At 37.0% G+C, this 24,013-nt stretch overlaps 1 protein-coding gene across 1 annotated transcript; it reads left to right on the top strand.

The window, feature by feature from the left end:
• The first annotated feature begins 931 nt into the window (after positions 1-931).
• On the top strand, positions 932-23,992 carry rad54l (RAD54 like). Its single transcript, XM_056266044.1, has 18 exons — positions 932-1,233; positions 1,398-1,478; positions 1,744-1,848; positions 2,001-2,061; positions 2,161-2,296; positions 2,394-2,463; positions 4,446-4,734; positions 6,234-6,358; positions 8,240-8,390; positions 8,526-8,652; positions 8,735-8,809; positions 11,986-12,116; positions 12,222-12,332; positions 17,077-17,200; positions 17,386-17,464; positions 18,665-18,844; positions 18,961-19,124; positions 23,591-23,992. The coding sequence occupies exons 1-18, from the start codon at positions 1,231-1,233 to the stop codon at positions 23,790-23,792; spliced, it is 2,214 nt and encodes a 737-aa protein (XP_056122019.1). The 5' UTR covers positions 932-1,230; the 3' UTR covers positions 23,793-23,992.
• The last annotated feature ends 21 nt before the right edge of the window (positions 23,993-24,013 follow it).

Here is a 24,013-nt window from a genome sequence, read left to right on the forward strand (position 1 = left end):
ATGCTCAAAACATTCAGAGAAGCAGCGTTGGGAAGTCACTAATTAAACTAATTACTTCTTCAGCGGTGTTCTCTCTAAAAAAGTATTGCTACACTTATTACTAATTAATAAAGAAATCCCATATCAACCTTGATGAACAATACACGTATAGATATGAACTGCTCTTAAATAATATGAAAAAATATATATAATAAAATAAAATTGCATATATTCTTGAACTGACAAGGGTGAAGTTTACATTAAAATGTAGGCTATATTTTATCGTTAGACAAAACTTATCACTTTTGTTTTATATATAAGCCTATATATATATATATGTATGTGTGTGTTTATACAGTATTTAGTGCAACTACATCAGAAGTAACTGGAATTAAATAACAGAAAAATTAAGACTAATCCCTTACTTTACTTTCCCTTACTTAAGTAATTAAATTACAGTATTTAAATATTTAGTAATGCATTAAACCCAGCACTGGTTAGAAGTTAGTAATAATAGCATCTATAGATGCATATAAAGCAAATGAATCAAAGTAAAAATAAGCAAATAACCTACAATGCATAAGTCTACATTGATAATGATTTTTTATATATATAAATATTATAAGCTGTTATCAACAACATCAACAAAAACTTAATATTGAGTAAAATACAATCACCAAGACATTATAACTCTATACATTTCCGTTTTGATGCCATTGGCATACACACTCCGAAGAGTAATGATATGTAGCCTAATTGAAAATTATATATTATATGGTTTTATATTATCTTAATATAAATATAAAACGAAAACATTTATATTCTAACCATTTATTTAACTTAACTGAATATATATACATTTACATTTGATATTTTCGTTCTCTTTCTGTCGCAGCAGCATTTATTTTCGAAACGCATGTCAAGCCAAGTTTGTTCCTTCCCGTTTGCCGTAAAGTGTGAAGTGTGCACAGTGCGCGGGACTCTCAAACATGCCAGTATTTAACAACAACAACGACGAAGACTTAATTTTCAGTTCTAATTAATATGCCAGGGTTAATATCTTATTAAAATACGATAATCGTTGTAGTTTCATACATTCGATGGTGTGGGGATTTCGTTAAACGGATCAGTTAAGTTATTTATTTGTTAGTGCCTGAGGCGGATCACCTCAGAAAAAAAAGACTTGAGAAAAAGAAAATGCATATTTATTTGAATGTATTTATTTAAGTTGGATTAAATTCCTGATTCAGAATGGTAGGTTGCTATATTAATCTTTTAACTTGATGTCGACTCATGTATGTTTAGATACTGTGATCTTTATGTAACAGTTATACATGTTTAGTGTATGTTCTGTTTGTTGTTATTGATTCGTGTTCCGATAACTCAGTAAAATCCACTTCAATTATTAATAACCGCAGAGGAGAAGTTTAGCACCCAGTCAAGTGGCCAAAAGGAAACAAGGGCCGGATTCAGATGATGAGGACTGGGAGCCTGACATCGTGAGTGGGACATAATTAAAGCTCTTGATTGAATGAGGATGTGATTGACACACACACATAACACAAGTATAAATTGTGAATTCTAAAATGTTGATTTTTCTATTTACCCTTTTTAATGTATGCATGAATGTGTATGTTATTTATATAAATGTGTGTGTGTTCTAGATTCACTGTAAACATTAGAAATGCTTGGGCAATACATTGTAACAATTGTCATGCCAATAAAGCACACTTTGAATTGAATTGACTGTTGTCACTCCCACAGGCGTCACAGAGTAAGAGAGGGTGTATAGAAAAATACATCTCTCCCTTCAGAAAACCCCTGACGCCGCTCACCAACACACCCGTCTGCGCAGATGGCAATGAGCATGTGAGTTGTAAATGCAGAGAGGCACATTCACCTAGACTTGTTTGTATGTGAACACATTGAAAATCAAACAAATAAAAAAACTGCTTTCAAAACTGTGAAAAAATGACCTAAAATTGCTATTTTAAATGATTATTATTTATTTATTTTTACAGGAAGACTTCATTCGTAAGATCTTATCAAAGCCGTTTAAAGTTCCCATTCAAAATTATACAGGTAAGTCTGTACTCATAGCTTATGTATTTTTCATGAAGTAATTCGTGTGATGGTAAGCGAGTTGTGGAGGTTCAGAGGGTGTTGTGTTGCTGTGATCAGGCCCGTTGGGTCTGCGGGCTCTGGGACTGAAGCGGGCCGGTGTGAGGAAGGCCCTACACGACCCGTTTGAAGACGGAGCGCTGGTTCTGTACGAGCCGCCTGCCATCAGCGCTCATGAGCTCATCAAAGCAGACAAGTCAGTCATATCTGTTGATTTTCAGATCTTTATATCAGATTTATTTTGCAGCTCCTCACCAATGACATGATCGACTTTGTGATTGATTGTTTTGCAGGGAGAAGTTACCAGTGCATGTGGTTGTAGATCCAGTGCTCACTAAAGTGCTTCGGCCCCATCAACGAGAGGTATGATTTGCTATAGGGGTTCAGTGAGTGGATTGTTACAGAATAACCTCAAAAGGTATAAAATATCAGTCAGATATAATTTCAGTATAATTATAACCAGGGCTTGACATTAACACCCGTTACATGCGGGCGTATTTCAGCAGTGGCATGTAACTCTCCTACTAGCCACTTTGGTGGGTTGAATTATATATATATATAATATTTTAAATTGTAGTCTTGTAAAAAGGCATCCGAAATAATAAACTAAGTGCAATGTAGTGTTGTCAAAAATATTGATTTTTCTTAACGTATCAATGCTGGAATATCTGAAAAGCTTCCAAAATCAATTCTCTCTCTCTCTCTCTCTCTCTCTCTCTCTCTCTCTCTCTCTCTCTCTCTCTCTCTCTCTCTCTCTCTCTCTCTCTCTCTCTCTCTCTCTCTCTCTCTTGCTCCGGATCAGGTCAAGTCATCTTCATTTATAAAGCGCTTTTAACAATGTAGATTGTTTCAAAGCCACTTTACAGAGATAAACATACAATTTCCGGTAACAGAGATTGTTTTGGCTTTATAGCGATTTTTTAATAATGTTATTTCCAGCTAAAGTTAGTTTTGATTGATTCACTTCCAGCAAAATTATCATTTGTTATTACATTAGGGGCCGCTAAGACGACGGCGTTCTCTCTAAACAGACTTTAAACGCGAACCTGTGACCGGATGGCGTTCACATGCGCATTAAGAATTGATTCTATAGTTATATTCGTTTGAATATGTGTGCGCAGGTTTGTAATTTCCCTACAAACCATGCCTAAACAAACTACTTGTCTTGCCTATACATTAGATAAAGAATTTTGTTTTATTTGATCACTTCGGGGTACGCGAACCGGATTTTCAACAACGCTTTATCTGTAGAGTGGGAAAGGGATCCTCCATAGGGAGAGGATAGTTGACACTTCAGCACTGCATTGTCATCGGGTCCAGGCGAAGCTCCTTCGTCAGATCTGGATACAGCCTGGATCCGGCAGGCTGGCTCACAGCCAAAGTGTGTGTACGGTACATAAAGCCACCTTTCAGTACTGAATTGAGCTCTTTTTCGCTGCTTATTGGGCTTAAATAGTCAAATACACACAAAATAATGTCAAAATGCCGGTCCTGGTGAGTATTCACGTAAACACAGTCAGTTATGTTTATGTGTGAACGTAAACCGTTGATATTTCGATTCACAAGCTTGCGATTTGATTTCGCTTCGATGCAATATTGATTATTTTGGATATCAGGTACAATACATGGCAAATTTTCTCAAGGAAAACGAATCTCGTCTCAACTAATGCTGTAAACTATGGGAGTCAGTTGTAGCCTACTAGGCTTCATTAGCCTACTATAATATTGGTAATTACTGATTTGTATACAAACACTTAATAATTACACTTTTATTTATTTTTATAATAATACAGTTATATGAAATATAAACATTAAAATGGTGGCTGTCATATAACCTGCCAGATTTATTCAAACATGCATTAAATAAATATTGAAGAACATTAAAAATTATAATGAATATGAAATTTGGTGCATATATTTAGCAAAATGCTCCTCTTTAGAGTTTATTTTTGTAGCTGACTAACGAGTTTATGGTCACTGGATATGGTTTTTCTGAGGTAAATGTGACGTTGTTTAAAAGCTGTTTTACTGACGTCTTTTCACGGTCGAAACACTGATTGAATCTGTAATTAGAAATCGGAGACTTTGTTTAATATCAATAGTAACAAAGCACAAAGATTATTGCAATTTATTGGATGGGATGAGCGCTACAATTCATTCATCAACTGAAAACAGGATGACTAGCCTAATAAGAATCGATTAAAATCGAGAAATTGATATTTTTTACCCAGCCCTAATAATGGATGAGCAAAATATTTGATTATAACCCTTTCTCTTCTATAAATCTTTATCCCATATTTTTGGGGAAAGACCTTTCAGATAATCCCTATCACTTTCTTCCATAGGGTGTGAAGTTCCTGTGGGACTGTGTGACCGGAAGGCGGATTGAAAACTCGTACGGCTGTATTATGGCGGATGAGATGGGACTGGGAAAGACTCTGCAGTGCATCACTCTCATGTGGACTTTACTTAAACAGAGTCCTGATTTCAAACCTGAGATCGACAAGGTCATCGTAGTGTCCCCTTCAAGCCTCGTGCGAAACTGGTACAATGAAGTGGGCAAATGGCTGGGTGGACGCGTGCAGCCTGTCGCGATCGATGGCGGATCCAAAGAGGAGATAGATCGCAAACTTGGTATTCTTCTTCTCATTCTTTTCTTACAACAGGAGTTATTTATAGGCTTTAAAGGGATACTCCTAGCCTGGGAAAACCCAGACAACTTCCGGCAAATTTAGATTTGCTCTGAAAGTTAGTCTGGCAAAGAGCTCATTCAAGCCCATTTCCAATCCGCCGAAATCGCGGCACCAATCAGAAACGTTGGGGCGGGCTTTACACGATGATGACAGCGCTGGGATTTTGAAGCAGATTTTGTAGCCTACATTACAAAGATGGATGCCGCCGTCGAACATCACTCGTTCCAATCAGCTATCGCGTCTGTTTTAAGCCATTTGAACGTTTCCTTTTAGTTAAAAACCGAGCAAAGAACAACACTCGGAGATGTGTCTCCGCCGCTCTGCATACGTCATCTCCTTCATCGCTCTGATTGGGTTTAGGTCTATCCGCGACGTCCGTTGGTGACGCCCCTCTGGAAATGATTTGTCTATGACGCTTTGCCAGACCATAACTCAGTTACGACTGAGAATGGTCTGGTTCTAACCAGGCTAGGATACTCCACCCAAAAATGAAAATTCTGTCATCATTTACTCACCCTCAAGTTGTTGCAAACCTGTATGAGTTTCTTTCTTCTGCTGAACACAAAGGAAGATATTTTGAAGTACGATTGGACCTTTGTTTTTCTACTATGGAAGTCAATGGTGCCATACAACCGTTTTTGGTTCCAATCGTTCTTCAAAATATCTTCCTTTGTGTTCAGCAGAAGAAATAAACTCATACAGGTTTGCAACAACTTGAGGGTGAGTAAATCTCCTGCCATCAGGTTGCCGCTTTAGAGCTCCTTTGGCCAAAAAGAAAGCGTACAGGAACTCTTTTATTCCTACTGCTATTTCTATTTAAAATAAGACCAAAAAGTGTCATTAGTATATTGGGCTTGAGCCTTTATTGTTTTACATAGTGCAAGGCAGGCCTACTTTTTTCCTTGTAACAATTTTAAATTGTGATGTGTGTGTGTGATTGTATTGTGTATATGTGAGCCTTTTTAACCAAAGACAAATTTCTATCACTGGTTGATAGATAATAAAGTTTTTTGAATTTGAAATGATGACAGAATTTTCATTTTTGGGTGGAGTATCCCTTTAAGACGAGACAATTTCACTTGATATACAAAACTGTTCAAGAAGACTTTCCTGAGAATATATCTTGAATTGTTTTATTATTTTATGCATAAGCCTCACTAAATCGTGTTAAATGTCAACCTAACACAAGAAAAAACTGTTTGCCAGTAAATTAAATTTCCTATGCACATTTATCTTGGGGTTTTTTTGGAAAACGAGACAAAAATACTGATTATTTATTTTTTGTGGCTTGTTTTTTTCTTATAAAGTATGTGTGTTTTAAATGTTTAATTTTAGTAATTTGGCTATTAAAAACCCCACATTGGCTGGTCACTATACTTCATCTTCTGTTTTGAATGACTGTGTTATTCAGCTTCACTACATGTTCATGTCATCTTTCAGAGAACTTCATCTCCCAGCATGGCATAAGAGTGCCAACTCCAATTTTAATAATATCCTATGAAACATTCCGCCTCCACACTGAAGTCCTGCACAAAGGCAAAGTTGGACTGGTTATCTGTGACGAGGTAAGTGTACAATAATAATAATAAAAAAAAGTACATCATAATAAAACAATTTGTTGAAAGCCCAAAAATATTAGGGAATTTAAGGTAAGGTAAGAGAAATGTATAAAAATAATAATAATTAAAGTCATGGATATTCTCAAGTGACTACCATTTAAAAAAAAAATAATACTTTGATTCAGCAAAGATGCTTTAAATTGCTCAAAAGTGAAAGTAAACACATTTATGATGTTACAAAAGGTTTCAAATAAATGCTGTAGAAAAATATTTAAAAAAAAATCATGGTTTGCACAAAAATAAACTCTTTTCAACATTAATAATAATGTTTCTTCAGAACAAAGTCAGCATATTATTAGAATGATTAATATATTAACGTAGACTGCATTTATTTTATTTTGTAATAATATTTAATATTAATACTGTTTTTACTGTATTTTTGTTCAGATAAATGCGGCTTTGATGAGAATAAAAGCCTCTTCACACCAAGAGCGATAAATATAACGATAAAGATATAGTTCTAAAAATCATTGTAAAAGAATAGCAGAGTTTACACCACAACTATAACAATATGGCACATAGAAACAATGTCAATGTCATCACTTTTTGTTCTTACTCCTAATATAAGCTCTGGAACTCGCTCCCTTTAGCTCTGAGAACTATGAGTTCTGTGGAATCTTTTAAAAAACACTCATCTTTTTGGACAAGCTTTTAAAGGTGCATTGCGCAACATTTCATGTTAAAAATACCCGTTTTTCTAACCCATACATGCTTAAACAATTGCCTGATGGGCTGAATGAGCCCTTCTCCGATCACTGCGATTGCCTCTATAATCCTGTACAGTAAAATAAATAAGAGGGATTATTTGCCCAGCGACAGCAGTTGAAAAGTATTGACACATTTCACATAAATGTTCGTCAGTGTATATTGTCCCTGTCAAAATATAAATAAATCAGCACTACATGTAGTTTAGTGATTCGCTATTCGAGTAAAACAGTTCAAGATTCTTGAGTGTGATATAAAATGCTGATAAATAAGTTACATAATTAGACGCAAATTTTGAGCAAATTACTGCCTAATTAGGATGTATTGCTATTGGAATATGCTACTTAGCAGATCAATAAAACAGGCTAAACCCCCGCAAATCTTCGGCGGATTTGCCCATTTGATTGTTTATTACCTTGAGACATTTGAGTGTACTTTGTTGACCAACTGTGTATGGTATGATTATTATTTTGAGCTTTTACAAAGTAATAACTTATGATTGTATTATTATGAACAATATAAGTGGAGACAGTAAACACATAAAACAGTTCAACTTGGAGATAGATGGAAACAAAAACCGAAGTTTTCCCCTCACACATACGTGTAATTTACTCAAATGCCTTTCCTTTCATATATTTAAAATGACTTGCAGATTTATAACTTTATTACCTCTGAAGACATTATGACTGTAAACAAAAGATTTGTGCGGCTGATGCCCCTTTGGTTATGAACAGCTCGTGCGTGTGTGTGTGTGGGGTCCATGAGCGTGCACACCTCTGGTTGCAGTTTCGCTTGGCGCCAGAGGGGGCGTAGTTCTGCAAAAACTCAGAGACTTGCGCAATGCACCTTTAACTAACAATAACAATATATGATTTGTTTGTTATTGAATTTTTATGGACATTTATAGTAGTACAGTTGTGGAGTTGTACTAGGTTTGTAATTTTTTTTTTTTAAATTTGTACTAGTTGTTTTATTTCACTGTTTATTTGTATCACTTAGTGACCCTTCCTTGTCTGTGAAAGGTGCTATACAAATTAACTTTACTTGCTTGCTTACTTTTTCCTGCTGATGAACTATAGAAACCTTGAAATCTTTTTTTGTCGACCCGTGTCGTTTGTTTAGGGTCACAGGCTGAAAAACTCAGACAATCAGACGTACCAGGCGCTGAACTCCATGAACGCTCAGAGGAGAGTGCTGATATCTGGAACGCCCATTCAGAACGACTTACTGGAATATTTCAGTTTGGTGCACTTCGTAAATTCTGGTATCCTTGGTAAGACACACTTGATCATTCCAGTTGTACATGATCCTGTGGAGAACTTTACTCAGTCAATATTTATCGAGTGCGCTTCAGTAATCGTCCGTCTCTCTTCCATGTGTGTGCTTCTTCAATCGTCTCTCCTCTCAGGCACAGCTCAGGAGTTTAAGAAACGATTTGAGATTCCAATCCTAAAGGGTCGTGACGCGGACGCCAGTGATAAAGACAGAGCTGCCGGAGAGGAGAAACTCCAGCAACTCATCAGCATTGTAAACCGGTGAGCATGAGAGAAAACGGCCCGGCCACTCTATCGCACCGTTCAATTCATTTCAATTAAACATTGTGTTTGTTTTGTTAAGGTGTTTGATTCGAAGAACTTCAGATATTCTTTCCAAGTATCTGCCTGTGAAGATTGAACAAGTTGTCTGCTGCAAGTAAGAGATCAGTTGATAGTCATATTCACTACTTTCTGTAATTGCAAGGCTCAAAATAACATGTATAACAATATCAAGTGTTTAATACAGGGGTCAGTAACCCAACGCATGTGTGCCATCATTAGCACTTAAAGGGGTCATATAATGCAATTTTTGTACAAGCTAATATGATTCTTTAGGGTCTAAATTAAAAGTTTGTAATATACTTTAATTAAAAATTCTCATTAGTATTGTAAGAAAACACTTATTTTACCTGGTCAAAAACAGCTCTGATTTCAGCACGCCGTTTCAGTGCATATGCCTTTAAATGATAATGAGCTTTGCTCACTCCGCCTCTCTGTTCTGTGCGTACACCGTTTGTAACACAATAACCATAACGCGTTGTTCAGTATAAACGTGGCATTATGAATTATATTGAGAACGTCGTACATAGAAAACATGCCGTAATGTACCCTGAGTGTAAACCTTAGACTAGGGATGGGAATCGAGAACCGGTTCTTCTTCAGAACCGGTTCCCAGTGAACCAATACCTTGGAACCGTTAGTATGCCTGCTTAACGATTCCGCTTATCGGTTCCGCACGTTGCAAATGTGTCATGACGTCACACACGAGCTGCGTTATTTTGATTCAGAACGCAACAAACATGGCATCGAGGCAGAAGCGCTCGTTTGGTTATATTTCACGCGAAAAGACGACAATATATGAGGTGCCGTCTAGGGCTTAAATCAAACTTCATTCACGCACACATATGAAACACTTGCATAAACGTTTACTAGTCAAACATACATGTATACTGCTGAATGCTCAAACAAATACATATGAAATGCACAACGACACACCTAAAGTCGCTCACGCATACACGCAAACTCTACACACACGAGATACTCGAGACACGCGAAACTCTCCAGGCACATACTCATATGAGACGCGTGTGCGCACACACAAACTCTCCACGCACATACTCGTATGAGACGCGAGCACACACAAACTCAAACTCGCGCACATACTCAGAGTATGACGGCGCCTCATAACAATATGGTCACTTGTTGCAACACCTGTAAAATTTCCATTTCGTCAAAGGGGGGGACCTCCAATATGCAGAAACATTTGGCCACACATCATGAACAGACTTTAGTCCCATGAAACTTAAACTGGAATGTCACTGTTTCTGTCACTCCGACTTCACGAACAGGTGAACACACGCACGCACACATCACTTTTGAAGTAAAATTGAGGATGCAGTGCATGCAATGCATCGAGATATCGAATTGAACTGCATCGATGAAATGATAATCGTAATCGAACCGTGAGACCAGTGTAGGTTCACACCCCTAATACGCTGTGCTGTGTCAGCTAGTTAATAATAATTAACAAACAAAAAAATAGGTAATAAGTTCAATAAGTTAATACGAACAAACAAATTTGTACTTATTCCCTCACCCAATGAGAATCGATAAGAGAATCGATAAGGAATCGAATCGATAAGGAATCGAATCGATAAGCAATATCGATAATGGAATCGGAATCGTTAAATTCTTATCAATTCCCATCCCTACCTTAGATGCATTCATTGTGAAGCGTGCAGCTAGCGATTTGCAAAGATTAATATAAATATTAATATTAAGGTTAATAAAACGTTACACTCACTTCAGTTGTTCTAGAGGTTCAGCAGGAACACGAATATCTGGTACCGATCCTTTATTCAGGAGCAGCTTCTTAGCAAATCCAGCTTTATACTGACCCTCGTTTATAAAGCAGTCTGCTGAGAAATGATTCGCGCAAACATGAGAGCATTGACGTTGCTCGTGGGGAATATTCCCTTCGAAAACAAACTCAGCCACTGCGTCTTCAGCGGTTCGGATTTAGGAACATTAAAATGACTGTGTTCGTTATTACACCCAAGAACAGAACACCACAATCGCTTAGACGCCATTCTGCTCATAGACAGTGCTCCAGCATATCATTGGACCATTTTTCCTGCCGACCAAAATTTCGGTATTTCAAATGTAGGTGCGTGGCAAGCGCGCTCATAATGTAAGAGACGCTGGCGCGACCACAACATTGCCCAACATCAGATGGCAAATGTAATGTAAGTGGAACGAAACCACTCGTTATTGTGTGGTTGACGGACCGTTTATCAGTTTGGACCAATGCCGCGCGAGCCGATCTTCATCATCAGCACTGTTACTACACAGCTAAATCCAGTAAAGAAAACATTTGAGTTCGCCACTGAAGTAATAACATCGCTGCGAGATCTAGTGAGAAACATTCACATTTCTCCGTTATTAACGGATCAAACAGCGCTGACGCGGAAACCAGGAGAAACATTGTGCCGTGAATGACCTATCCAGTGTCCACAGATCAGCAACATTCACCATGGGTTTACTGTAGTAACACTACTAACTGTAACCATGGGAGTGTGGCAGGAATAGTAGGTTATAATGCTTTCAAGTAACATTACGTCGGTTTTATTTTGACATTATGAATACAATTGCTGCCCTCAAATGTTAATCTGAACTAAAAAAAACCTTTGTTTATAACTACTACAATATTACATTTAATTTTGTCCAAGGAGCTGTTTTGTTTTATAAGCTCCTAAGAAAAGTCAAGTATAGCTCCATCATTGCTCAAAGTAAACAAATATCATACTTTATGATGTTAGTTTTAATAAAAATATAATAAAAAAAATGAAATCAAGGAAATTTCTCTGGCATTTATTTATTTTTGCTGTATCGAAAGCGTACGGAACCGCGACACAAGTGTATCGAACCGAACCCTGAATTTTGTGAACCGTTACACCCCTACTTTTAAGGGATTGAAACTTGCCGGCACAGAAAAGTTAGTCATCGTTCAAAAGTATTCTCGTCGCTTGATAAACTTAAGGTTGAGCCACTGTAGTCACTCGGACTATTTTAACGATGTCTTTCATAACTTTTGGGCCGGCCAGTTTCGATCCCTTAAGAAGCCTATGGAGGAGTGATCCATGAAGCTCTCAGATTTAATCAAAAATATCTTCATTTGTTTTCTGAAGATGAACGAAAGTCTTACGGGGTTGAACAACATGAGGGAGAGTCATTACTGACAGTTTTCATTTTGGGGTGAACTATCCCTTTACACAGTAAGTGTAACTTTATTTTGCCTTGAAGGAAGCATTAAAGAATAAGTGTTTTTTTCAGTCTTACTCCTCTCCAGAAAGAGCTGTACAAGTTATTCCTGAAGCAGTCCAAACCTGTAGAGAGTCTGCAGACCGGCAAGATCACGGTGTCTTCCCTGTCCTCCATCACCTCGCTTAAGAAGCTCTGCAACCGTGAGTGTGGACCTCTTTACCTTTGACATAATCGCCCTTTTTTATTTTCTGACAAAGTTATTGTTACATTAAAACTGCAAAATATGTTTTTGTTCTCTCTGTTAGATCCTGCCTTGATTTATGAGAAGTGTCTGGCAGGAGAAGAGGGTTTTGATGGAGCATTGGACCTCTTCCCACAAAAGTATTCAACTAAAGCAGTAGAACCACAGCTCTCAGGTCAGTTCTGACTTACACTGCTGTTCAAAAGTTGTTGTAAAAAAGAAAAAAAAAAATTATACTTAGAACAGCATTTATTTGAAACTTTTTTTGTAACATTCTTTTAAACTTTGTTCAGAATCCTGAAAAAAGTTTCTACAAAAAGCTGAAGCAGCTCAACTGTTTACTATGGAAGCTTGTTTCCGCCACTGAATAAGAAAAAAAATTGTGACTTTTTTTCTCACAATTGCGAGTTTACATCTCGCAATTCTGACTTTATAACACATAATTGCGACATCTTTTCTCAGAATTGTGAGATTAAAACTCGCAATTGCGAGTTATCAGGCCAATTCTAAGGGGGAAAAAAGACTAACTTTTTTCCCCTCAGACTAGTTTATATCTCACAATTCTGACTTTATAACACGCAATTTCGACTTTATATCTGGCAATTCTGACTTTATAACACGCAATTTCGACTTTATATCACGCAATTCTGACTTTATAACACGCAGTTGCGACTTTATATCACGCAATTCTGACTTTACAACACGCAATTGCGGCTTTATATCACGCAATTCTGACTTTATAACACGCAATTGCGACTTTATATCAATCAATTCTGACTTTACAACACGCAATTTCGACTTTATATCAATCAATTCTGACTTTATAACACGCAATTGCGACTTTATATCAATCAATTCTGACTTTACAACACGCAATTGCGGCTTTATATCACGCAATTCTGACTTTACAACACGCAATTTCGACTTTATATCACGCAATTCTGACTTTATAACATGCAATTGCGACTTTATATCAATCAATTCTGACTTTACAACACGCAATTTCGACTTTATATCAATCAATTCTGACTTTACAACACGCAATTTCGACTTTATATCACGCAATTCTGACTTTACAACACGCAATTTCGACTTTATATCACGCAATTCTGACTTTACAACACGCAATTTCGACTTTATATCAATCAATTCTGACTTTACAACACGCAATTGCGACTTTATATCAATCAATTCTGACTTTATAACACGCAATTGCGACTTTATATCAATCAATTCTGACTTTATATCACGCAATTCTGACTTTATAACACGCAATTTCGACTTTACAACACGCAATTCTGACTTTATAACACGCAGTTGCGACTTTATATCACGCAATTCTGACTTTACAACACGCAATTGCGGCTTTATATCACGCAATTCTGACTTTATAACACGCAATTTCGACTTTATATCAATCAATTCTGACTTTACAACACGCAATTTCGACTTTATATCAATCAATTCTGACTTTATAACACGCAATTGCGACTTTATATCAATCAATTCTGACTTTACAACACGCAATTGCGGCTTTATATCACGCAATTCTGACTTTACAACACGCAATTTCGACTTTATATCACGCAATTCTGACTTTACAACACGCAATTTCGACTTTATATCAATCAATTCTGACTTTATAACATGCAATTGCGACTTTATATCAATCAATTCTGACTTTACAACACGCAATTTCGACTTTATATCACGCAATTCTGACTTTACAACACACAATTTCGACTTTATATCACGCAATTCTGACTTTACAACACGCAATTTCGACTTTATATCAATCAATTCTGACTTTACAACACGCAATTGCGACTTTATATCAATCAATTCTGACTTTATAACACGCAATTGCGACTTTATATCAATCAATTCTGACTTTATATCTGGCAATTTTGACTTTATAACACGCAATTGCGACTTTATATCAATCAATTCTGGCTTTACAACACGCAATTGCGACTATCACGCAATTCTGACTTTATAACACGCAATTGCGACTATATCAATCAATTCTGACTTTATATCTCGCAATTTCGACTTTATATCAATCAATTCTGACTTTACAACACGCAATTTCGACTTTATATCACGCAATTCTGACTTTACAACACGCAATTTCGACTTTATATCACGCAATTCTGACTTTACAACACGCAATTTCGACTTTATATCAATCAATTCTGACTTTATAACACGCAATTGCGACTTTATATCAATCAATTCTGACTTTACAACACGCAATTTCGACTTTATATCACGCAATTCTGACTTTACAACACGCAATTTCGACTTTATATCACGCAATTCTGACTTTACAACACGCAATTTCGACTTTATATCAATCAATTCTGACTTTATAACACGCAATTGCGACTTTATATCAATCAATTCTGACTTTACAACACGCAATTGCGACTTTATATCAATCAATTCTGACTTTACAACACGCAATTGCGACTTTATATCAATCAATTCTGACTTTATATCTGGCAATTTTGACTTTATAACACGCAATTGCGACTTTATATCAATCAATTCTGACTTTATATCTCGCAATTCTGACTTTATATCAATCAATTCTTACTTTACAACACGCAATTTCGACTTTATATCAATCAATTCTGACTTTACAACACGCAATTTCGACTTTATATCACGCAATTCTGACTTTATAACACGCAATTCTGACTTTATAACACGCAATTGCGACTTTATATCAATCAATTCTGACTTTACAACACGCAATTTCGACTTTATATCAATCAATTCTGACTTTACAACACGCAATTTCGACTTTATATCAATCAATTCTGACTTTACAACACGCAATTTCGACTTTATATATCACGCAATTCTGACTTTATAACACGCAATTCTGACTTTATAACACGCAATTGCGACTTTATATCAATCAATTCTGACTTTATAACACGCAATTGCGACTTTATATCAATCAATTCTGACTTTACAACACGCAATTTCGACTTTATATATCACGCAATTCTGACTTTATAACACGCAATTGCGACTTTATATCAATCAATTCTGACTTTACAACACGCAATTCTGATTTTATAACAAGCAATTGCGACTTTATATCAATCAATTCTTACTTTATATCTGGCAATTCTGACTTTATAACACGCAATTTCGACTTTATATCAATCAATTCTGACTTTATATCTGGCAATTCTGACTTTATAACACGCAATTGCGACTTTATATCAATCAATTCTGACTTTACAACACGCAATTGCGATTTTATATCAATCAATTCTGACTTTATAACACGCAATTGCGACTTTATATCAATCAATTCTGACTTTACAACACGCAATTCTGATTTTATAACACGCAATTTCGACTTTATATCAATCAATTCTGACTTTATATCTGGCAATTCTGACTTTATAGCACGCAATTGCGACTTTATATCAATCAATTCTGACTTTATAACACGCAATTGCGACTTTATATCAATCAATTCTGACTTTACAACACGCAATTTCGACTTTATATCAATCAATTCTGACTTTATAACACGCAATTGCGACTTTATATCAATCAATTCTGACTTTACAACACGCAATTGCATATCAATCAATTCTGACTTTACAACACGCAATTCTGACTTTATAACACGCAATTGCGACTTTATATCAATCAATTCTGACTTTATATCTCGCAATTGCGACTTTATATCAATCAATTCTGACTTTATATCACGCAATTCTGACTTTATAACACGCAATTTCGACTTTATATCACGCAATTCTGACTTTATAACCTGCAATTGCGACTTTATATCAATCAATTCTGACTTTACAACACGCAATTCTGATTTTATAACACGCAATTGTGAGAAAAAAAAGTCAGAATTGTGAGATAAAAAGTCGCAATTACCTTTTTTATTTTTCATTCTGTGGCGGAAACAAGCTTCCATAGTTTACAACATTGATAATAATCAGAAATGTTTCTGAAGTAAAACATATTAGAGTGATTTCTGAAGGATCATGTGACACTGAAGACTGGAGTAATGATGCTGAAAATTCAATTTGATCAGGAATAAATTACGTTTTAAAATATACACTTTACAATTAGGGTTATTACTTAATTAACTACATTAGTCAGCATGAACTAATGATGCTGAAAATTCAATTTGATCAGGAATAAATTACGTTTTAAAATATACACTTTACAATTAGGGTTATTACTTAATTAACTACATTAGTCAGCATGAACAAATAATGAACGAGTATCGTATACAGCATTTATTAATCTTTGTTAATGTTCATTTTTAACATTTTCTAATGCTTTATTAAAATCTTGTTAACATTAGTTAACGCACTGTGAACTAACATGAACAGCTGTATTTTTATTAACTAACATTAACAAAGATTAACAAATACAGTAATAAATGTATTGCTCGTTGTTAGTTAATACATTAATGTTACCAATGAACCTTATGTAAAGTGTTACCATATATTCGAATAGAATTTCAGTTTTTATTGTTTTTGATCAAATGAATGCAACCTTGTTAAAACATGAGACTTCAAAAAAGTCTTACTGACCATAAACTTTGGTAATATTTAACGAGTGTCAGAAATAAATGTTTTAAATACGTTGACAATATTTGTGCTCAGCAACTAACATTTGTGGCCTTTTTTTTTTTTAAACCTTCATAACTGCATTTTTCTGAACCATGTAAAATCAAATCCCTTTCATTTGTAACATCAATTTAATCTGAACCCATATAATTAAATCAATCAACATCAAATAAAACCTAAAAACATGGTTCAAGCCTTGCTAGGGTACATTTTAAATTGGCCAAAACCCATACTGTGTGGCATTTAAGCGCTGATTTATTAATGTCTGACCGTGATCTATGACTGCCTTGTTTACAGGGAAGATGCTGGTACTGGATTATATCCTGGCGATGACCAGAACAACAACAAGTGATAAAGTGGTTCTGGTCTCTAACTACACACAGACTTTGGACCTTTTTGAAAAGCTGTGTCGAACCCGAAGGTGAGGATTTCAGATAATATAAATCCAGCTTCAGTGTAGAGCGCCAGCGGCCTTGATCTGGAAGTATTCTCCCCGTCTGCCTCCCTATAGATGTACACAACATCATCTACAATTTTTAGCCATGAACCAAAATATTACCATTCAGCCTTATTATGGTTTAAGAATATATTTTTCTTCATGAATAGATACCTTTACGTTAGACTGGACGGGACAATGTCCATCAAGAAGAGAGCAAAGGTTGTGGAGAGATTCAACACCCCCTCTGTAAGTCTGTTTCCATTTCATACTCTGTGTTCAATTTGTCATTTCAAGTCTTATTAGTGTTATTTTAGTTCTATTTATACTATTATAGTAAAAAAAATATATATATATATATATATATATTAGGGCTGTCAGTTAAACGTGTTATTAACGGCGTTAACGCAAACCCATTTTAACGGCGTTAATTTTTTTATCGCGCGATTAACGGTCTTTTTGAACTAGCAAACTTTAGTTTTTTTCACATGCTTTTGCAACAGGACGTGGCGCTGCTCTATAAAACCCATTCATTTCAATGGCTTGCGCCGCGCGAGGAAGTTTTAGCCGGCTAAATAGTAGGTTAACGTTACGTTTTGAGTGAATGACGAGCGTGAGACGCCGAAATGGACGCCAATAAGATTCTGAATGGAAAGTTTACTTTTAAAAAGTTGCCAAATGGTCCCATTGACAAGACCAAAGTGATCTGTGTGTTTTGTCGTTGTGAACTGAGCTATCATCATCGCAGCACGTCCAGTCTGAAATACCACTTGATGGCCAAGCACACACACGCACACACACACACACACACACACACACACAGCTGATGCGAATTTTCCGCCCCTCGTCAATATCAGGACCTCGTCAGTATTTATTTCACCCTTTTATTGATGGACAGTGTTACATTGTGTGAGAGATTATTTGCTCCAAGTGAAAATGTTTTAGTGTGAAATTGAACAGTATATGTCAATGTTGTTTTCAATAAAAAACTTTTGCACAAAGCAAGCCGATCCACTTTTCCATGTTGAAAAGAGCATTAAAATGAGAAAAAAGAATGGGACAAAAAGAAATCAAGAGACATTTAGAATAGATACAAATGTGCGATTAATTGTGATTAATCGCGAGTTAACTATGACATTAATGCGATTAATCGCGATTAAATATTTGAATCGTTTGACAGCAATATATATATATATATATATAATTATGACCTCTTCTTATATATGTATATGTATTCAGTTCTCTTTTTTTATCACTATTTAGGTTTATTTTTATTTCAGCTTCACTTTTAGAATTTAGGCAAATTTTTATTTTAAGTTAGAAATTTTAGTGCTTTAACTTAAAATAGAAATGTTGCCTTGTGTGCTAGCTGAAATAAGTTTGCTTTTCATCTAATATTTATAGTTTATTTTATTTCAGCTTTAACACTTTCAGATTCCTCTCTTCCAGAATCCAGAGTTCATCTTCATGCTGAGTAGCAAGGCTGGCGGCTGTGGGCTGAATCTGATTGGTGCAAATCGCCTGGTGATGTTCGACCCTGACTGGAATCCAGCCAATGACGAGCAGGCGATGGCCAGAGTGTGGCGAGATGGACAGAAGAAGACCTGCTTCATCTACAGACTGCTGTCGGTGAGTTGACAGAGATGTTTTCACAATTAAATGGATAAAAATATGTCTCTAGTACAAGATGCTCATCTTTAAAAGTGGATCATTAGCCAGCTTGTTTCTTTTCCCCTCTCTGTTAGACTGGAACGATAGAGGAGAAGATCTTACAGAGACAGGCTCATAAGAAAGCTTTGAGTAGTTGTGTAGTGGATGAGGAACAAGATGTGGAAAGACATTTCTCTCTTGGAGAGCTGCGAGAACTCTTCTCACTCAACGAGAAGACAGTCAGCGACACGCATGACAGGTAAAACACTACATTACTGCCGTTCTCACCTTTGTAAAAGTGTGGATTTAGCACCTACTAGCATAAAGATCAAATATAGACAGACTGTGCGAGTTCTTGATTTTAATGGTGTTCATAAATGATATACAAGCAAGAATGCAAATTTTCTTAAATATTTGCATGAATGTTAATGTGGAATTGGTTTTACCATAATTTTATATCTCTATTGAACTTTTTTTTATTTATTTTTTACATTATTTATAAAGGTAATGCACTGATATAAAAAAAATGCACTGGAAAAGTGGGCAACTATTGTCCCTTAAAGAAAAAGGGTGGTAAATGCCTCAGGAGGTGTTACTCATGACACTTAGCAACACAGCTGAAAGTATTCCTAATGTATTGGTGAAATTAGGCTACTCTTAAAAAGTTTGGGAACCACTGCCATACAGCATCATCACGCACCGGCACAGATATGCTGGATGAGTGGGATAATGGCTTTCACTCTCGATGAGTCTGAAGGCCTGTTCACACTGGGACGAATTTCGCACGCAATATTCGCCGACGTTTAACGCCTCATGACTAGACAAAGGGCGCCAATGTGAGTGTGCACGCCACGCGCAAAAGCGTCATTTTTTTTTAAAAACGCCTCGGGTTCGTTTGTTTTTGTTTGACGCGCCGCGTCAAAAACTATCCGACCAATGTAGGGATGCAAATTATCGATTATTTCATTAATCATTAATTGATTGACCTTATCGATCGATTAACGATTAACTGATAAGCGGCTATTTTCCTGAGAATGTACATTTCTCATGGTATCAATAGTGTCTTTAACATAAAGAGCAAAATATTGCATGTTATATTGCTCAAATGATGTTTTATTGTAACAGTTGGGATACGGTACAGAATGGCATTTATGTAGTTTAACAAAAATAAATTATGCACAGAAAATTAAAATGCATAGAAAATAATTGTGCACTGGCTCACCTGTTGCAAACATTAAGAAACATAAAATAAAAGTTAAATCAGAATCTATATGGGTAGGTTTAGCCTAAACTATATTAAGTCTACATATAATAATCTATCTGGTAAACTACTTGTATGAAAAACTTGAAACATTAGCAGCAGCACTTATAATCCCCCTTGGTCTGAGAAAGGTAACAGTAAGATTATAGACCTGGAAACTTCAATTACAGAACTGAGGGTATGTCAATTTTCACAAATTCCCATGATCGATCGTCATTTAAATTAACAATCAATTATGCGTCTGCTGCTGTGGCATATGGCCAAACGCTATCTTCCTCACCAAATTAATGAGAACAGTATTTAATCTTAATAAAGGGCTAGTAGGATTGTAAAATGTTTCGATGTGATTGATAATTAAATTAAATTTAACGACTAATACAACGTGTCCCCAAAGCTGCCTCAGATGCGTGCTTGTCAGAATGTGTTGTGGACGTGCACTGAAAACGGCAACTAAACCCAATGAATTCACAACGATTTAATAAATGAGTGTTCTGATGTTATCTAATATGACAGTGCCAAATTAATCATCGTTATTATTAGTCGTGCATTGCTGCGTGAGCGGCGCGCGCTGAATGAATAACCGTTGAGCACTTTGCTAGCTCGTTCGCAACCTATATGAGATTAGTCAGATATATACAAAATAAACATGATATTACAAAATATATCTTCACAAAATGCAGTGAATGCACAAGTGAACTTGAACTTACGTGCCATTCAGAATGACTCATGTTGTGAACAACGCGACACAGCAACTAAACCCAAATAATTCACAATATTGTTCTCTTTATAATGTCATATGACAGTTCCAATAGTCATTATTAGTCGTGCATTGCCGTTTGAGCAGCGCGCGCTGAAGATCACGCTTCAATTCTTAACCAGATGCATCCAATATGAGAAATCAGATATAGAAAGTAGGGATGCACCGAATCCAGATTTGTGGGGTTCGGCCGAATACCGAATCCACTGGTTAAGATTCTGCCGAATCCGAATACCGAATACCGAATCCTACTCTCATCCTCAGTCCATTAACACAGTAAACACATTAATGAAGTAAACAAAGTGGATATTTCATTTTATTTTATTACTGTAAATAATAAACACTACTTTTACTTTTATAACTGTAAAAAAGAAGAAAAAAAAGAATAAGCAACATTATGCATTTTAACAGCGGCGATGTTGTGTAGCCTATTGTTTAGAGTCCTTGCCACCATGAGACAAATCGGCATTGCAAATTGAACATGTAGCTCGACTTGAATTGCCTTCTTTCACTGAAGGTACTGCTAAACAACACTTTTTCTGCTCAAAAGTTACATTTTCACTTTCTCACAGCCTACTGCATTCGAACGGTCCACCTACTGTAACGAGTGGAAATAAGGTGTGGCCCCTTTAAGAGCTGCGCGCTCCCTGTTAAAACTGTCTGCACTGCAGTCCGTATTGCATGTGCCGTGCGCCTCGAACACATGCCCATGTATGCAGTTTATTTCAGTTTGATGCTCATTTTTACCTTATTTTCTTAAGTAACGCTGTGGACGGTAGAAGGTGTGACAGACAGTTACACAAGTTCGATTTGGGAATAAAGTGCAAGTTGTAAGATGCCAATCGCCTCCGTGAGTCTGTCTGGCCTCTGCAATAACTTTAGCTGTGAGCTATCCCTATTTTTCTTCCTGACACAACGCGTTACACTACAGGCTTGTTCGACTTGAACCGGCGCTGCACAGACAGATGAGTTTATGACATCAAAGTACCGCGACTCCGCGAGAGCAATTCAAAAGCTTAAGGAGCCGTCTGCTCTCTATTCGTTCACGCGGTACTTTGATGTCATTCACTGATCGGTGACTTCGACGTAGCGCGTGTAGTGCAAGCCTAGGGTTCGGTTCGGTGGAAAAAATTGATGAGGTTCGGCAGAAACCGAACCCCGTTAAAAAGCCCAATATTCGGCCGAATCCGAATCCTGGATTCGGTGCATCCCTACTAGAAAGACGCACACATAATAAACTATTACAACTTACATTTCCACAAAACAAAAGGCTGCAAATACACACGCAAACTTAGTCACGATGAAGGTGTAAAATAGTCCCAAACATAACTCCAGCGCGCTCGCTTACATGTTTCGCGGTTGAGCAGCACACACGCGCATAAATCTGCTTAATCGATGAGTTTGATCGATTAATATATTATCGACAATTAATCGATCGTCGATTAATCGTTAACATCCCTAGACCAATGAGATTGGCGGTTTTGCTCACGTGTCTGGAGCTTCTGAAGTTACAGTAAAACACAACTTGGGGGCGCTCAAACACAACACGGTCTTGCCGAGCACACATACGTAATGGCGAAGAAGTAGCGAGGAAGATGCGAGGCAAGATGAATGTAGAGCTGCTGGTCTCGTTGGTGTCGGAACATAAAGAAGTATATGACAAACACGACAGCGACTACACAAATCTTGATAAAAGAGAACTGTTATGGAGTGGTATTGCAGAGCAAATGGGCGCCATCTAATGTCAGGGAATGAATAAGTGTTCACTCGGCTCATCGTCAGCCAAAATCGCTTGGGTGTGAACACTGGCGAATGATGCGCGCCGATATTCGTCCCGGTGTGTACGAGCCTTTAGTCAATTGCTTACTCATCATGACACAGAGCAACACAGCTGAAAGTATTGCTAATGTATTGGACCTTTTATTGAAATTAGCCTACTTTTACCTGTTAAAGGAACACTCCGACTTTTTGGGACTTTAGCCTATTCACTCTATCCCCCAGAGTTAGATAAGTCCATACACACCTTTTTCATCTCCGTGCGTGCTATAAGTCTGTTTGACGCACCCAGCGCTAGCCTAGCTTAGCACAAAGACTGGATGTAAATGGTTGCAGCTAGCATACCAATCCAAATAAGTGACAAAATAACGCAAACATTTTCCTACCGCAGCACCTGAGACGCGCCGTGGTGAGGAGCAGAGAGCGAGTCTCAGGTGCTGCGGTTATCACTCCGCCCAAGTAGCAGTGCTTCGCCTTCTGAGAATATAGTTCCCAGTATTTATACGGTTAAAATATGTCTGTGTCTCATGTGACTTTGTTTTTTGTACACTCTGTGATTATACAAATCACAACATGTAAATAGGAAAATGTTTGCGTTATTTTGTCACTTATTTGGATTGGTATGCTAGCTGCAACCATTTACATCCAGTCTTTGTGCTAAGCTAGGCTAGCGGTGGGTGCGTCAAACAGACTTATAGCACGCATGGAGATGAAAAAGGTATGTATGGACTTATCTAACTCTAGGGGATACGGTGAATAGGCTAAAGTCCCAAAAAGTCGGAGTGTTCCTTTAAGTTTTTTCAATATGTTGCCCCTAGGGTTGCAGAAACTGCATACTTTAACACCTAATGCTGCATTGTTTTTTGACTAAATTCATTCATGGATGAGGGCATTTGTGTTTAATCCCTCTCTGTGTGTGTGTGTGTGTCAGGTTTCGCTGTAGGCGCTGTGTAAACAATCGTCAGGTGCGTCCTCCTCCAGATGATTCGGACTGCACCAGCGATCTGTCCAACTGGCAGCACTGTTCAGATAAAAGAGGCCTGAGGGACCCGGTGCTGCAGGCGTCCTGGGACGCTGCCGTCTCCTTCGTCTTTCACCAGCGCTCGCATGAGGACCAGAGAGGAGTCGTCTGAGCATCAGCAATAAACACATCACATCAGATCATACAGGCTGAACACTGTGCAGCTGATCTGGGAACTGTAGGAGAGCAGCCGAAAGCACACTGTAATTAAATTCTCTTCCTTGTACTTTCATTTTATTTATTCTGTGCATGTATAGACAAATTCAATGTTTGTCCCTATCAGCGTCATTAAACGTGAACTATATCCAAGGTTTATGCTGGTCGTTTCTTAGT

The sequence above is a fragment of the Rhinichthys klamathensis genome, unplaced genomic scaffold (assembly GCF_029890125.1).
Source record: "Rhinichthys klamathensis goyatoka isolate OS25496 unplaced genomic scaffold, OSU_Roscu_1.1 h1tg000244l_1, whole genome shotgun sequence".
In the NCBI taxonomy this organism is placed as follows: Eukaryota; Metazoa; Chordata; class Actinopteri; order Cypriniformes; family Leuciscidae; genus Rhinichthys; species Rhinichthys klamathensis.

Bases quoted from the DNA above. Each gene is read 5' to 3' on its own strand.
- rad54l (XM_056266044.1), top strand. The intron at 8,653-8,734 runs GTGAGCATGAGA...TGTTTTGTTAAG, and splicing joins CTCATCAGCATTGTAAACCG to GTGTTTGATTCGAAGAACTT. The intron at 8,810-11,985 runs GTAAGAGATCAG...TGTTTTTTTCAG, and splicing joins GAACAAGTTGTCTGCTGCAA to TCTTACTCCTCTCCAGAAAG.